Consider the following 17,248-nt stretch of genomic DNA (forward strand, 5'->3'; position numbering starts at 1 on the left):
ATCTTAATAGATCTTCCCATAGATTTATTAAATTTGCAACCTCCGGTTTCCCAGTCATCATTGCTATGATCCTCTGCATATGACTTTGTCCAACACTGCTGACAACTGATCAACGATGGAGGAAGAAATCAGATCCTTTACTTAAGTAAAAGTACTAATGCCACATTGTAAAAATACTCTATTACAAGTCCTACAAAGAGAATATTACCTAAGTATACGTAGCTAAGTATAATAAGGAAAAAAATACTTCAGATTCAGATCATGTCGACTTGTACTTGCTCATTTTGAACTGTTTTGCACAGGTCTGCAACTAATAATTATTTTCATTCAACCTCACATTTTATTGCTTCACAAAATTTTATTCTGTGAAACATATAAAGCCAGAATGTTTCATAACAAAACTAAAAGTGGAAGTACAGAAGTGGAAGTATACAGAAGAAAACTGCAAAAAAAAAGATTAACATATGGGAAGAACAAAGACAACAGTGTATGGGTGTGTGTGTGACTCAGTACTAGTTTCACATCCTTCAATTGCTCATTCACTGTGCTCCATTATCTGTGATAATTGTGCTAACACTGTTACTCTGGTAGATTTAATCAAAAATAGAGTAACATCCTGAGAACTATCTTCATTGGACCTGCTCATTGACCAGTGCTGCTGGATATTTGGCTTAAGCAGCAGTTCAGTTGGAAGAAGGGAGGCCTCCTCTGTATGCCTGCATATGCCTTCAATTACAACGATCATCATTAGAGTAAGTGATTATGTTTTAATGAGAAACTGTTAAGTTCAAGTTTACAGAAGCTAATATTGTGGGCAGTGCAGTGCCTGTTATTTCCACTGAGGACTACTCCTTCTCAGCAGTGTTGTGAACTTTTCACCTCAAAGATTACGACCTGTCCCAATCCCTCACGTTAATACACACAGAAATAATAAGTACTAACATGTACATACTTGCATACAGAGGCTTGTATAGATGAATCAGTAAATTATTAAAAAGGTGGTTTAATTATAGAAAAGCAGTTGCAGCAGGCTTTTTATGAACACATGTCCAGAGAGCTGTGCATTCTGAGGTACTGAAGCAGTGCTTGAATTCTCTTTAAATTTTAATTAAATCTTTCATGTGTTAATTGTCCTTTAATATTTTTCACAATACACAACTTGAACCTTTGCACAAAAAAGAAATAAGCAGCAAACAAATAAGAAGATTAGTTTCTGAACAATAACAACATTGATTTATTGTATTATAATCATTAATTTCATATAATATTGTTTGATTCTTATCTCATTGACCTTTTATTGCAGCTATTTGGGTGGGAGAAGTTCAGTGGTGGAAAGTAACTAGGTGCATCTACTCAAGTACTGTGCTTAGGAACAATTCTGAGGTACTTGTACTTCACTTCAGCATTGCCATTTTATTCTACTTTATATTAGCATTTCATTACATGTCAGAAGCAAATATTGCACTACATATATCTGAAAACTTTAATTGTTTACCTTTAAGATGGAAATTTTATGCAACTGATAATATAACAAGCTTTTAAGAAGCAACACATTAGAGTCTAAACGTTTTAGACTTCTGACGTCTTACAAAGAGCAGTGTGTAGTCTATATCACATTTCGATGTCTGTGAGTTGTGAATTATCTAATGATGTCATATAAAATAACAGATCAGTCAGAGGGACCAAACCAGTATTTTTACTTTAGTACTTTTACTTGTAATGGAGTAATTTTATTTAAGGATCAGAATATTTCTCTACACTGTTGGAGAATTTACATGTTTATCATTCTTACTGGTTCATGAAGTTTAAATTGCAAGCAGCAGTTGCAGCACAGCTCCATTCAACTTTAACCTGAGGAAAAATACTAGTAAGCTAGAATAAATGGAAACACCTGTGTGGGTGCACAAGAGTCCCTAGTGGGAGATTCGGGCTACTGTTCACTATCCACCAGCTGCTCATCATTTACACTCACCCTCTACTAACGAGCTAGCTGCTAAATGACTGCCTGAAAAGGATGTGTTAAAATCAGCTAAACTGTTAATGTGGATAAAGACTCCACTCTACTGCTCTTTCTCAACACCACAAAAACACACAACTTGATTGTTCCTGCATCCAAATTATCTAAAGTGATGTTTCTCTCTTTAGAAAACCATCTTTGGCCAGTTAGGTACAGTTCAGTTAAGTACGCAAGTGGCAAGTACAGAAAATGTCAAACAGGCAGTATATAACAACAAGCCTTTTTCACAGAAGACACCTATGTGACAGAAGAAAAACCACAGGTGTAAAGGACAAAATTTCCATCCATTTTGCTGATTTGTTTAAAGGGTTCTGGTATTGTGAATGTCACTCAAAAAGAATGAAGCCATCTTTAATGTTATTGGTGACACCTGTGCTTTTCCATGCCATGTTAAAAGTCTGCTGTGAAAAAGGACATAATCAACTACCTCCTTAGCTAATTCCTCATGTTACATATTCAATGGTTTAAACTACTGTGAGCAAAAAAATTGATTTCAAACACTTACTAACCAAAGTAAGTAGTGTAGAGCATGGATTTCATAAATGTGTAAAGTGAGGGAAGATAAAGAAGAGACTGAAAGAATATAGCAGAAAGAACCAGAGCCTCTGGTGAATACTGAGTTTAGTCAGAGGCTGAACTGAACACAAACACACATACAAACACACCCCAGGACAGTGACTATTGCTGCTCACTAGCTTACAGCTAAAGTGCATTTATTCTGGCTGTTTGGGCCAAATAAACTCAAATGATCCTGTGGTCAAATTCATGTGAGTATTGTCGTTGCTTTCTAAGCAATCCATTAGACTCTTTATAAACATAGGGTGGGACTCACATGCAGGTTACCAGGTTAGGTTACCAAAACAAACATTTACACTGAGAGCATGTTACTTCATTCTCTGTTCAGGATGACATTACCCCATTATATCTTTTCATATCAAACAATTGTTTGCTGCTATATTGACGCTCAAAATGCCATAGAGTCAACCTTTAACACTCTGATAATTATTATGGCAACCTCATCAAGTACTTCATAGGCTGAACACCCAAACTTTACATCCTTTAAATCAGGGCACGCGCGCACGCACACACACACACACACACACAATGTTTACCTTTAAATGCATTTGTGGCCGGTAAGTCAGTTTCCTGCATACTGCTCCTTCCCGCACTCTGCCAGCTGCTGCCGATGCTGCGATGGAAGCCAATGGACAAACCTTAACCAGTCCGAGTCGCGGCCGCTGGGGGGTGGGAGGGTGGCCGAGAGGAAGGGGAGGCACCTGCCAGTCTCACTGCCATCTTTCTTCATCAACAGTCCATGTGGAGGAATAAAAGGCCGCCGTCTGTCAAATTCTGCAGTGTGCGACTGTCGTACAGTCACGCTAGCTCTCTAAGTACACAGCTGACTGGTCAACTACTCTGTGACAGTTTAACTGTCTTTTGACAGTGTTGCTACTGCTGAATACACACAACTCTGGGAATATAGTGATGGCTAAGAGGAAGAGGAGCACGAAAGGTGTACAGCTCTTTTTGGGTTGAGACACTGATTTGGGGTTGGGGTCAGGTTCAAAGAGGATAGATAAAGGTTTAGGAAACTGCACTGCACTGAACTCTATCCTCCCAGCAGCAGGCCTACAGCCATGACCAGTACACCGAACTCTTGGCTGTCTCTCAATTTTTCAATCTACCAGGCTGCAGGTGAGTGTGTTAGTCTTTTTTCTGCCTGAGCTAAGCGTCTATATATCTCTCAGTCTATCTGTCCGCCTCTCTCTCATTTACAGTCAGGTTTGTCTCTTAAACTCAGCTCTAATCAACATGCTGTCTCCTCCAATTCTCCAAGGTCTTTTGCTGACTTGTTCCTGTGTTGGGGTATTTTTTGTTTTGCTTTGTTGTTGTTTTTTTTTTTTTTGCCTCCCGTCCTCTCTTTCTCCTCTTATACCTTTTGTCCCAGTTGCTGCAGTCCCCAGATCAGCACGACGTACTGAGGCGCTCTCACACTGGTACCACAGCTAGAGGAAGGAGAGAAAAACACAGAAAGAGAGAAGAAGTAAAAATCATGACATACCTAAAACAACTAAACAGGAAACAGAATGCAAAAAACAGGCAGGACTAACTGTAGGCCTGCAATGACCAATGAGGAAAAAAAGCAAAACAAAAAAACACTCATCTACATCCACCCATGTGCACACACACAGCAGAGGACGAGCCACAGTGTGTGTCTCAGTTTGGATAGCAGGTGGGTGGCTGGCTGGCTGGCATGGCCCCCTTTAGTTCTTCTCACCCACTAGGTTCTTACATGAAAGGGAAAGTTTTTCTGAAAGCCAAGTGCCGCCTGTGACCCTATTTCACAGAGCAGGGGAGAGATAGAGCAACATGTCAGTGTGCCACTTTGAAGTCTGCCTGATAAACAGGGCTGGAGGAGGCTACGGCTAAGGAAACAACAAAACTTTATTTACATTTCAAAAGTGCCAAGTGCCGCTTTTTTGTGTGCCTGGGAAAGGAATAAATTCTAAAAAAGAGAAGGGGGTAGAGTGTGGGGTGGGGTCGGAGGAAGACCGGTTTCTGGTAAAAGAGTAACAACAACTAATCTTTTTGTTGTCGCTGAGAACGTACAAGTTAAAATGAGGGTGCAGGAGAGACAGATCACACAAAGTATGTTGGGAGGGAGAAAAAGGAGTCACAGAGGAGACAGGCCAATAAACAAGGGAAACAACTTGCAGGAAGAGGGAAAACAACAACAAAAAAAGAGAATAAAGAAGATGAACAATATCAAAAAAAAAAAAAAAAACGACAAGGAAGCAGTGTGAGCAGAGACAGAGACCGAAACTAAACATAAAGTGAAGCGGTACAGGTTTAAAAGAAGAAAGAGGACACAGAAAAAGGGATGAATTTGTTGGTGAGAAAAGCAGACAGACAGTAAACAAACACACACCCTGTCTGAGGTTTGGACAGGCTCGACAGATCTCAGTTAGCTTGTCTTATCTCGGCCGACTTTGCCTGCTCTTATCGACTCTTATCGCAGTAAGGATAGACACAACAGCTGGCGCACTAACAAATAGAAAAGTAAAGGACTGGGCTGATGTGACGTATTTACTTCATTATGTGCCTATGAGTCATCTTTTTTTTACTCATGACTGAACAAAGCGAATGCCCAGACTCTTTCATGGTGTATATGATAAATTGGAATTAGTTAGAAAAAGTTGTAAGACTTTTGTCTGAGTAACAGTTTCAAAATTATACTTACATTATAGGCGCTAGAGAGAAGAAACGAAGGAAAGGATGAGGGGAAATGCAGAGAAGAGAAAGTGAAGCAAAAGTGAAACAAAGAAAAAGAGTACAAGGGAATGAAAGGAAAGAATACAAAATCAAAGGAGAGAAGAAAAGAGGAGAGGACCATACAGGAGAAGACAGGAGACGAAAGAAGGAAGGAAGATGAGGAGAGTAGAAAAGAGGTAAAAAAGAGGAGAAGAAGGTGCCACATCAAACTAATTGATTACAGCATTAAAACTATCACAGATTAATCCTGTGTTTGACATTGAGAAGAACATCCTGTGTATCTGTGCAGAGATATGTTTTATGTGTGTGTGTGTGTGTGTGTGTGTTAGTGTTAATCTTCACTTTATCCCCGTTGAGGCCTATGGAGTTCACTGTTTCATAGTGATGACACAGTTATTTTGGTACTGTCTATCAGAGCTGCCTATCATCAAAGAGTCACAACATTAGATGAATTTTCCTAAACTGAAAAGTATCTCAGAAATTTTAATGGAAGAGAATGACTAGATAGGATTTTCAAAATGTTGTCACATCATGCCACGACATTATAAACAGTATGGCAAAATCTACTGACTTTTATATCCCCTTCACCAAAACAGCTCTGACCACTGGGGGTGTCCCAGTGTCCTGTGGGTTGTGAGATGTTGAGATGTGTGCCCCTGCCTTCTTTTTTCTAAGATCAACCACAAACAATCAGCTCTTTGTTTTGCTGAAGTCGAGCAGCAGGTTGTACTCTGTGCTCCACTCCACAAGATTTTTGAGTTGTTTCCATAATGAACGCTTATTGTTTGAAATCTGACTGATGATGGTGGTATCATCCACAAATTTCACACACCAGAGTTCACACCATGTCTTAGGTTGCAGTCAAGGGTGTAGAGTATGAATGGAAGAGGGCTGAGCACAGAGCTCTGGGGGGCTCCGGTGTTGGGCGAAGGAGCTATTCCTGAACAGTTTGTGGTGTGGTGGAGTGCATTTGTCCTACTGGGGGGAGGTCACCATCAACAAGGAATGCCAGTACACTGGAGGTTGTACTTGGTCTGTAATGTATTTAGGTAGGCAGAAAGTGTCAAGGTAACTGCCACATGAATGACACTGCTCAATCTTTCTCAGTGGAACACTGCACTGTATTAAGAGTGTATTAATCAGTGTACACTTCACCTGTCAGTGGTTTTATTGTTGTGGCTCATCGGTGTATAGTCTCAGTCATATTGCAATTAAAACATCTATTCTTAAATATCATACAGACTTCACAATCTATTCTCTGCGCCTTCCTCTAGGCAGTAAAATATAATGAAGTATAAAGGATATTTCTGAGAATCCTCTAGGTTCCAATTAAGGACCCCTGCCGGCCCCAGGACCCCAATATAGAAAGCATGTTCTTTTTTTGTCGATGGGGGTGTGGAGTCTGAGCCGTGGATTAAAAAGTAGTTTCAACAGAAATTGAATTATTTACCTACATAATGAAGATCCTATGCTATTTTGACAAACTAAAAAACCCAACTGCCACACATCCGGAGCAAAACTGGCATTATTGATGAAACGTAACAGAAGGTGCAAAAGAGACAGAATTTATTAACCTTTTTAATCTAATGGCAGAGCATTTTCTAATGGATAAGGAGCAGTAGTACAGCAAGAAACTGAAATTCAAATTGTTTCCTACAATGTGTGCATATTCTCATAGTTGATAAGGACTTGATTGTATACTGTGAATTCAGTCACTCTCTCACTGTGCCACTCTATTCTGGCTGAGAAATTAAAACATCATGTACTCTATTTGGGAGCCCCAGAGTAAGGATGTTGTTTCTGATTCCATTATATTATAAATGTTGCATTTCATATGAAATTGATTGTTGTTGAAAAAATAACTTCCAACCTAACACAGAAGCTCTTTCTGCAGGCTACCTGCAGAATGTACAGGTCAGTCCAGCCTGACCACACTATCTGCCTGTCCAAAGGGTCACATTAGCACAAGACCAACTACTACTACTAATACTGTGTGCCTGTCTGCTGGGTCACTTGAGGACAGTTAGTCATCATGACAGGCTGTGGAACTTGTTGTTTGCAGTTTGATGAGGGGATTTGAGGATCCAGGTGAATGTTTATCTGTGATCTGACCATTTAAGGACACCTCGTGGCCTCCTGTCTTATCTCTAGATACTTCCGGCTCTAAGACTTCAAAGTCTGAGCAACACAGTCCACACAACGGTCTGGAACAGGCAGTCAAATTTATAATTGAAATCGAAAAGGGAAAATGAAGCACTTTTACTGCTCATTCTCTGTCAACTTTTGTTTAAGATTGGCATAGAAATCATGAAAATCATAAAAAGATGTGTTACTTGTGCAAGTTCTTGAATATCACGAGAATGCTGACAGTTCTGATACAAGAGTCAATATAGTCTCATCCTAGCATTGTCTCCAAGACTATATGTTAAACCATACTGTACACAACAAGACTAAGCAGTATTCTAATTTGCAGGTCTGTTCTATGGCATTAGTGGGTCGCCTCCCCTCCCCTAACTTGCTATGAACACAACGTAAAGCTGAAGCTTGTGGGAATGTCATTACTTTTGGACAAACTGACCTGATGATGGAAAAGTCAGAGGATCACCAGAGTCAGATCAGGACATGAACCCCAAATACTGGAGTCAAACTCCTTCACTTTGTTAAAAAAAAAAATAAGAAGGGGGAAAAAAAAGCCTGCAGAGTCCGAAAAGCTCAAACAGTAACCCCCGGCTTGCACTGGGCCTGTTTGCAGCCAAGCGTGAAGCAGCTGGGATGAAGATCAGCACCTCTAAGTCCAAGTCGATGGTTCTCAGTTGGAAAAAGGTGGATTTCCAATTCTAGGTCGGAGGAAGGTGCTGCCCAGAGTGGAGCAGTTCAAGTACCTCGGGGTCTTGTTCACAAGTGAGGGAAAAATGGGGTGGCAAACAAGTTTCCTCCACAGGGTGGCTGGGCTCAGCCTTAGAGATCAATCAAGAGATCAGCATCAAGATGAGCAGTTGAGGTGGTTATGGGCATCTGGTCAGGATGCCTCCCAGATGTCTCCCTGGGTGGTTATTTCAGGAATGTCCATCTGGGTGGAGTCCCCAGGGCAAACCCAGGACACGATGGAGGGACTATGTCTCTCACCTGGCCTGGGAATGCCTCAGTGTCCCCCAAGACGAGCTGGTGGAAGTAACCAGGGAGAGGATGGTCTGGGTTTCCCTGCTGAGACCCGGACCCGGATAAGTGATAAAAAACGGGACGAGACGAGACAATCCTACAGAGTTTGACAGCACACTGTAACTGAGACGATAACTTACTCATATAGAAAAAAAATTTAGCTACTCAGAAAGACAGGGTTGCAGAAAGGCAATGTCTCCATTCCTAATGCTTATCCTGTGTTCTTTTATTGATGTTTTCACTTTTTGCATTTTTCAGCTGGGAGAAAGCCATTTAAGTATTAAATAAGTTTAACAGGAAGCACTTTTTTCCAGGCCATTTCTGCTGCAAAATTATGTGAATGTTTGTAAGAGGCACAGTACATTTTTGAGAACTGCCACAATAGACAGCAGTACATTAGTGTTCATGTGTCGGCCTTAAGATGACCTTCAATAATACCAATATCACTGCAAGATGGCCTTGAGACTGTATTTGAAGAAAGGAACACACAAACCTTCATAATGAGAAGTGTATAGTCTATTCAAGTGCACTTAACAAGCTTTAGCTCAGCTGTTATAGAGCTGTATGTGACCTCTGACTTCCCTGGAGTGAGTAGAGACTTTCCCCTCATAACATTATTAGTAATTGAGTTTGTTTCTGCGTGTTGCACCTGTCTGCCAGGGATACCTAGCAACTCTAACAGGAAGCTTTGCTGGGTCACACAGGGACATATGCTTATCAGTCAGGCAGCAGTTAGACAAACAAACATGGACTGGGGAACAGACTTTAAAACCATGGGGCTGATCGCATCTGTTACACTGGAAATTTAAGCATGCTAAGAATGTGGTTGCATAACAAACTGAGAACTGAGGCTACTGCGGTGATTCAGTTACACTGCAACAGTCTTGGAGAAAAACAGTCACTTAAAAATGTAGTTCTCATGGATTGTTTATATTTGGTCTGGTTCTTACCTAACAGTATGTACTAGAGGAAATGGCTCACTGCTGGACAATAAAACTATGAGGATGCCAAAGAGATTATGACTGAGGGTGACATTACATGTTATCTCTTTGGATTCAAACATGGGTGCAACTGTGGACACACAGTGTGCTGAAAAAAATCCCCCCGACATACACTAATAAGCCCCACAGGCAATATGTCTGATTTAGATGCTAAAAAACAATCTTGATCCTTTTATTTCAAAAAGACTAAAACTTAAACAAAATGACGGCACGGTGGTGCAGTGGTTAGCACTGTCGCCTCATAGCAAGAGGGTTCCAGGGTCCAATCCCGGTCTGGGCCCTTCAATGTGGAGTTTGCATGTTCTCCCTGTGTCTGCGTGGGGTTTCTCCGGGTTCTCCTCCCACAATCCCCGAAACATGCACATTAGGTTAATTGGCTGCTCTATATTGCCCCTAGGTGTGAGTGTGAGAGTGTGTGGTTGACTGACGACCACTCCAGGGTGTACCCCTCCTCTCGCCCATAGTTGGCTGGGATAGGCTCCAGCGCCCCGCAACCCTGACGGGTAAGCGGTATAGAAAATGGATGGATGGATTTATCAATCATAACAATAATCAGTCATTTAAAATAAACACTTCACAAAGATGATACATTGTGAGCTTAAAACTGGGGGTCGCATCACCCCTACTTTAAGTTCTTTTAGTGTCAGAATTCCTTTATTAATCCCTGGAGGGAAATTCTTGAAAGTTTCTTGAAAGTTTCTTTGTCCAAGCGTCCAAATGACAGGACTTGGTTATCATGTTGATATGCTAATGCTAATTCCTTTGTCTGTGGCTGTTTGCTAACAAACATTAAATCTGTAAGCACCAAGGAGTGCTTTTGTTTGATTGCCCTGCATTTTGCCTCTCAGACCAATTGCAGCCCACCCCATTTTCTTGGTGGATATTTTTGGGCCCATATACCGCTGGCAGGCACTACCTGGGGCAGAGAAAAAGAATTTAACCTCTTACCTCTGAATTTCAAACAGTTAAAAAATGTAATCAAGATTTGAATTCATCAATTATATTCTCACAAAAAGAATTATAATTATTAAGACTCTATCAAGGAAATTGTGAAAGATTCAAGTTATACCAGTGTTATTTTATAACAGTATTAAAGTGTAGTATAGTATATAATGTCAGTATACTTGATAATCCTATAGTTTACATGTGTTACATTTGATTAAAAAGATTAAAAGATTAAAGTGACATATTTTGTCATTGGAGGGAACTCACTCCAACGAAATTTGTTCTCTGCATTTAACCCACCCAAGTGACGTGCACACACACACAGCAAACCCGGGGCAGTGGGCGACCGCGTGCAGCGCCCGGGGAGCAGCAGGGGTTAGGTACCTTGCTCAAGGGTACCTCAGCCATGGACACCGGGACGGGGAATCGAACCAGCGATCCACCGGTTACGGGTCTGACACCCTAACCGCTGATCCACGACTGCCAAGACCAGGAGTTTATATTTGTAATGCAATTCTTGCTCATGAAAATCTTTTGATAATGTACAGTGTATGTATGCTGGTTGTAGATAAGAGGTCGTTAAAGGACACAATCACATGTGGAGATTGTACAAGACCCCAAATGATTAATGAAGCTGCACCTTAGTTTGCTTCATTAGTTTCATCCATACTGTACTTCACCTAGACGAGCTTGGCTTGTGGCCAGGCCAGTTAAAGAGACTAAGCCCAGCAGCTGCTGTCCCACACCTTAGTGATGACTTAGCCTACTGTTTGTGTGACAAGGACAGAAAACAAGAAGTGGAGTTTGAATCACTGCATTATGCATGCATTATTTATATTTGTACATTCAAATTAATAGTGGATGGGTGGGATAGGTGTGTATTTATGCACAAGACTAACAAATCTGAGGAATGTTCTCTGCTCTTCTATACATCCAAAAGGTCTTGCATAGTCCAGTTTCATACAGTGAAATTGTTTGCCGTAAAGCAGCCGTCCTCCTGATAAATCCTGAGCTCCATCTGGGCTGACTGATAAATAAAGTTACAGTGTACCTCTGTTTTCCTCTGAGATTCAGATGTTATTTTACATATCTGCTGTTAATCTACCCTTAGCTTTTGGCTTATTATTAGGCTGCAAATGTGCTAACTGCTAAGTGGAAACATTTGTTGTGATTTGTGCAGCACATTTCTGAATTTGGCTGTGTTGTGATTCATTCATTTGTTTTTGCCTATATGCATGTGTTTTCTTAAGATGCAGCACTCTGAGTTCTGCTGGCCACTGAAATGAAGAACATACGCTTTTATCTTAATAATTTGGATGAACTGAACCTTTCCAGAATACGTCAAGCATGTCAGATGCATTCCTGAACTAGATTTACTCCCAGAAGTCTATTAGTCTATTATATCTACCTAGTCTATTTTCCAAATTACTAATAATACACCGTATAACAACTGTATTCTTTTACCCATGGGATCTAAACAGACTTAGTTCCATTTCCAGACCTTGTACTTGAACCTGCTAAGCATTACACCATGGCCATTGTGAATTTTCTGGCTGGCAGGTGACAGTTCATTCCTTATAAGTGCTTAAGCAGACAACACTAACACAGGTGTTTAATTTCAGCTCTAAACAAAAACACCACTATTTAACTGTAGGTAGCAACAGCCTTAACAATGCTTCAGCACGTAATGGTTCAGCTAAAGACTTTAGAGTTTGTGCACAGCAGTTTTGTCCACAGTTCTGCTTGCCTTTGCCCTCCATCTGTCCTTCAAGGCTGCAGGCTACACCTGCTTAAATGTAGTCCTTTCACAAACTTTTTGCCTGTCCTCATTTTTTTTTTCATTTTGGCAACTATGATGTAGGAACTCTAGAACAGAAAATGTAGTGTTTGTGTTTCCATCCCTGGCTTCTCTTATTCACAGGACTAACTGTCCTTGAGCAAGCACTAAACCACAAATTGCTGCCAATGTGTATGTAGTGAAAGCAAATCACCTTTGACAAGTGTCAGCTAGAAAAACAAAAAATATATCAAATATATCAAAAACAAGCAGAAAATAATTATTAATTACTATTTCCAGTGTGTGATGACATGCCAGGATACTTTCTTTGGTGTAGGTTCTAAGAACACTTTGTTTTGAGTCGCTCTTTGGGAGAATGAAGCATATACCTCTGTCTTACAGTCTTTACCTGCCCTTCAGTGTAGCTGCTCCTTGGCTTGAACATTTGCTTTCAATAAATAAAGCTGTTTATTGTGACTTGATTTCTCACTGGTTGGTCTTGTTTTTGGAATGGAACATTAGAGGACAGAAAAACAACAATACAATATGACAATGTAACTACAATTAATTATCCAATATAAGAATTGGCAAAGATTACTGAAATAGAATAAAACACTGCCCCTTTCCTCAGCCTGTTCATGCTGGAGATATATCTTCATTTTCCATAAAAATGAATGAAAGGTTCTCAAATGGAATCAAAGACCCCTAAAAGATCCCTTTTGGCTTTAGAAATACAAGTGATTTTCTTCACTGAGAGGCAGGAAGACACCTCCATGAGCCACTGGCAATGATAAAGCTATGATAAAACTATGAGGAACAGTTCACAGAAAATTAAACATTTAGTCAGTATCTACTCATGCAAATGCCAAAAGCCAGGGGAATGTTTTTTTGGCCCATAAACCATCAATGAGAATGTTCTGATCTCTGAATTCCTCATCATTTACCTGATACCCCGACTCGTGAGTCACACCTCATGGCGCATGTGCATATTCAAGCTCGTGCACCCATTTCAGACAGGGTGTGTTAAGGCTTTTAGCTCAGAGGCTACAGTAAACATTTTGTCATAAAAAGTGGTGTAAATAGCTTTAGTTTTTTCTTGATAATCTTCCTGAAACAATTTGGGATCTCCAGGCTTTCACAGATGGTTTTTTGATGTTTTTTTTTTCTTTTTAAAATAAGTACCCAGCTTTTCCATTAGTTTAGGAGAATGCTGTGACACTGTTTTGCTGTGAAGCTCCAGAAATGATCTGTGGATGAAGAAACTTCATCTGAATGTCCAGTCAGTATGGAGGTGAGTAGATAATGACTGAATTCTCATTTTTGGGAGAACTGTTCCTTTAAAGCTTAAAACTTAAATAAAGCTGTCTTCCTTTCTTTCCTTCTTTCTTTGAATGCTGGGATTAGTTACAGAAATTCTTAGTAATAACAACTTAGGATTTAAACTGTCTTACATTCAGGTAACTTACTGAGTTGCCATTCACTCATCACATCACTGGTGAATAGCATCTTCTACCCTTCTGAGATAATAAAGTAGAAATAACTTCAAAAATAACCTCTACTTATTCCTTTTGGAGGAATTATCTAATACATCATTAACAAGAGGAAAGAAAATGGCTTAAAGTGTGAAATGATTCACAAAATGACTGGCAAAGCAAAACCAAACAAAAGGTAGGCTGAAGGCGTCATTCGTCACTTCCTTGTCTGATCTGGCTCCACGCTGACTGCCAGCCGAGTGTGACAAATCTGACACGCTTAATCTGGCTGCATATCAGCCCCAGTGTTGAGAGGCTGGACAGACAGACAGACAGACAGACAGACAGACAGATGAGGGGCGGTAATGGTGACACACCGACAGACACAGAGAAGAAACAGACCGGTAGTTGACGTCAGCAACTTAGAAGGTTGAAAACGCTCTATGGTCGCGACAGCTGTGATGATGGACATGGGTTACTCCAAATCTGACAGGTGGCTACTCAAATCGAGACTTTAACTTTTAGCAGTCACAACAGAGAAGAACAAATAAAAGGCTGCAGAGAACACACAGGACAGGTAGACACATTAGGCAAAGAGAAAACAACTAAACAGGCACAGCAGTAAACAAAGCTTGAAAGTGTGTGATGTGGTGAAAGGACGATTGCAGATTTGCTTAAAAGCCATAGGCAGTATAATCTGACTATCCGTACTGACAGACGGCTCAACACAAAGACTGTAAAGAGACAAGAGCCATCGGGCAAAATTAGCCTACACTTCCATAAAGAGACAACTGATCAAAAGCCTTTCCTTAAGGCCTCTCTGAGGATTTACTTAAAATGTCTCCTGATGTAGTACTGGTAGTAGTAGTAGTAGTAGGAGCACGGCTGATTGGCTAACTGTCCAAAGCATCAAAGCCAGACAAAAGATGGGAAAAGACTGGACACTTTATAAAGGAAACAGAGATTGTCTGCAGGCGTAAATACTGGGCTTGTACAAATGATGTCATTTCACTGAGAAAAACAATAGTCGTAAAGTGGACGTTAAGTGGTGAGCCGCGGAGGGCCTGGTTACCATCAGAGCCACGAGTACAGGCCTGCTTCCATTGACAGGGCAGCCATACCGCCACATAACAAGATTTTTATGATAATATGTCTTATTAGTTTAATTAATATTAATAAGACTGCAGAAGAGAAAAATGGTCTGCCTTGCTGCTGTGGACTGACGAAAGTTGTTTGTTGCGATTGACTGTGGCTATGAAATCTTTGCCACAGAAAGGAAGAGAATAACTACCTGAAAGAGTAAGTGTAGTGAAAGAGGGGGATAAAAAAACATTTCCTCACCTTCACACCAGTACCAGGCTTTCACACAAGGAAGCTTGTATAATTTGGACAAGGTAGAGAGCAAGCCAAAGCGCATTACAAGCGTGTGTTTAAACAGTCTTGATGAATTTACTGGTTCTGAATAAACGACAAAATTAAAGCCACTGTGTTTTAACATTATTCAGAGCAGCTGAATAATTCAATAGGGACGAGGGAATAACTGATTAACAGTTACCAAAAAGCCATTCAGTTACGTTGTCACTGTGTTGAGCTACGAGAAGCACTCACCAGTCACACTTCAAACGCAGGGCAAAAACAGCAACGTGAGGGATTCAGTGCTGTTCCTGTCAGAGGAAAAGTTGTTGCGCTTCACTACTGACATGCGCTGCTGTCTACCACAGCATCATTCTTAGTACTACTAATAGACTGCAGCAAAATAAGAAATTTACAAATCCTATACATCTTCACAATAAAGCTCCTCTTCTCAGTTAAGTCTAATTTGTCACCAAATAATACGAGAGACAGGAGGCATGTCACATCACCATACAGGGGGTGGGGGGGGGGGTTAAAAGCTGGACTGATCTGATCAAATACAACAAAAAGGGACAGAAAATCAGCTTGCTCATTTATTCTCTCTTGAAACAATGACCTTCCTCTGCACGATGTTGTGCTTGTGCACTTGGTGTGAAAGCCCCTCCCCTCATAAACTCTTTCAACATGGGATGTAATTGAGGCAATTTTTTTTTGCATCCATTTTAACCTATGCAGTTGTCTAATTGGAGCTTTTGAAGTGTCTCTGTGAAATCTTCTGAGGACACACTGACAGTGTGGCTGAACACTGATGGAAGACCCGACTGCTCTCGCTGTGTAGACGAGATGTTAGGTGTGTTGTCTCGCTCATTTCTTTATAAAGCTCTACAGAGCAGATGGGTTGGTAAACATGAACATACTGTGTGCATTTTACAGACTTTCACATGATATCTGGGCACTGAATTTTGAATATTTTTCAAACAGTTAGCATGTGGTGCCAAGGGATGAAAAGATTGGAGGTTTTTTTTCCTGTTTCCTCAGAATTTAATGTTTATTCTGACAGTTTTTACATGCATGGACTGTGATTACAGGCTTTTTAAATTGGTTCTGCTAACGTTTCTTGTGCTCATCTACTCCAAATTTACTTCTAAATGGTACATGATCAACCCCAGTCTCTTCTAATTGCACAGCTAAAGCCAATGCTTCACGAAGAATAAGAAGATGCAAAATTGCAAAGGAAGTACCTATCAGATCATAAACTTGAAACTTCAGAACTTTTTTATTGACTTGCATGTTTGAGAGATGGCAGAGGGTGTTCAATTTGGGCTTATCTTGTCTGTGTGTAAAACACTTTTTAGGTTTTACACACTTTTTTGGTTTTGCTCTTGATTCTGAAAAGTTTATTCATTCCCTAAAATGTAATGCAAGATAAACTCTTGTCTTGCTAACACCCCCCCTCCTCCAAGAAACCACAAAAAATAACTTATACTATCATAAAAGTACCATAAAATTACAATAAAATGAAACATTATATAGCGGAACTACTGCTCTGAGAAAACAAGAAGGTTAAAATAACCCATTTAACCCAATAACCCATTTAAATCATCCATTTATTTCTATTCAGTAAGACACTGGTCTTACTGAATGCCTTCTGTGAAAGAACTTTACCTTCTTCTACAAGAACAAGCACAAAAATAAAGACAGGTACAGGAATCCAAACTTGCACGCCATTGCAAAAAGTATGTTAACATGAAAATATGCAGGTACATTTGAATAGAAAGACAGACATAAAAACACAAAGAAGCACAGTATGTGCAAAAGCAGCTAGAGGCAGCAGAGACATTACAGGCTGCAGTCACGCAGCAAAAATCCATCTCGTTCCCTCTGACTGGGGAAAATAAAAAAAAAAAAAAAAATTAAGAAGAAAATCAGACAGCAGAGCAGAGCCAAACAGAGCGACCCGCCTCCCCTGAGAGAGCTCTGACTGACTGTCTGGAAGGAAATGAATTCCTCAGACCAAACACACACAGAAAACAGGATGCTGAGACATACACACTCACATGCATATTAAAATGCACACACAGACACACAAACACACATGTTGCACACTAACCTGCATTTATGGATACAAAAAGATCACACATTCAAGTTGCACTGATGCACAGTGACCCATGCTAAAAGCTTTCACATACACACACACTCTTACACTATGAAGAGTAGTCGGGTGTTTGAATGATTCAGTTTTAGCTTTTAG

General features: G+C 40.3%; 1 protein-coding gene across 3 annotated transcripts in view; it reads right to left on the reverse strand.

Moving 5' to 3' along the window:
• The window catches only part of LOC124064934 (low-density lipoprotein receptor class A domain-containing protein 4-like), a 176,825-nt gene that overhangs the window by 108,177 nt on the left and 51,400 nt on the right, over nt 1-17,248 (reverse strand). The window contains exons 2-3 of one of the 3 annotated variants that reach the window (XM_046399844.1): nt 3,954-4,023; nt 3,130-3,313 (exon numbers count right to left, since the gene is read on the reverse strand). In XM_046399844.1, the coding sequence (XP_046255800.1) occupies nt 3,130-3,169 (40 nt within the window). In that variant the 5' untranslated portion in view covers nt 3,170-3,313; nt 3,954-4,023. Of the gene's footprint in view, nt 1-3,129; nt 3,918-3,953; nt 4,024-17,248 lie in introns of those variants that run through there. The other 2 variants (XM_046399843.1, XM_046399845.1) reach the window with 2 other exon arrangements.

Source organism: Scatophagus argus, chromosome 9, assembly GCF_020382885.2.
Source record: "Scatophagus argus isolate fScaArg1 chromosome 9, fScaArg1.pri, whole genome shotgun sequence".
In the NCBI taxonomy this organism is placed as follows: Eukaryota; Metazoa; Chordata; class Actinopteri; family Scatophagidae; genus Scatophagus; species Scatophagus argus.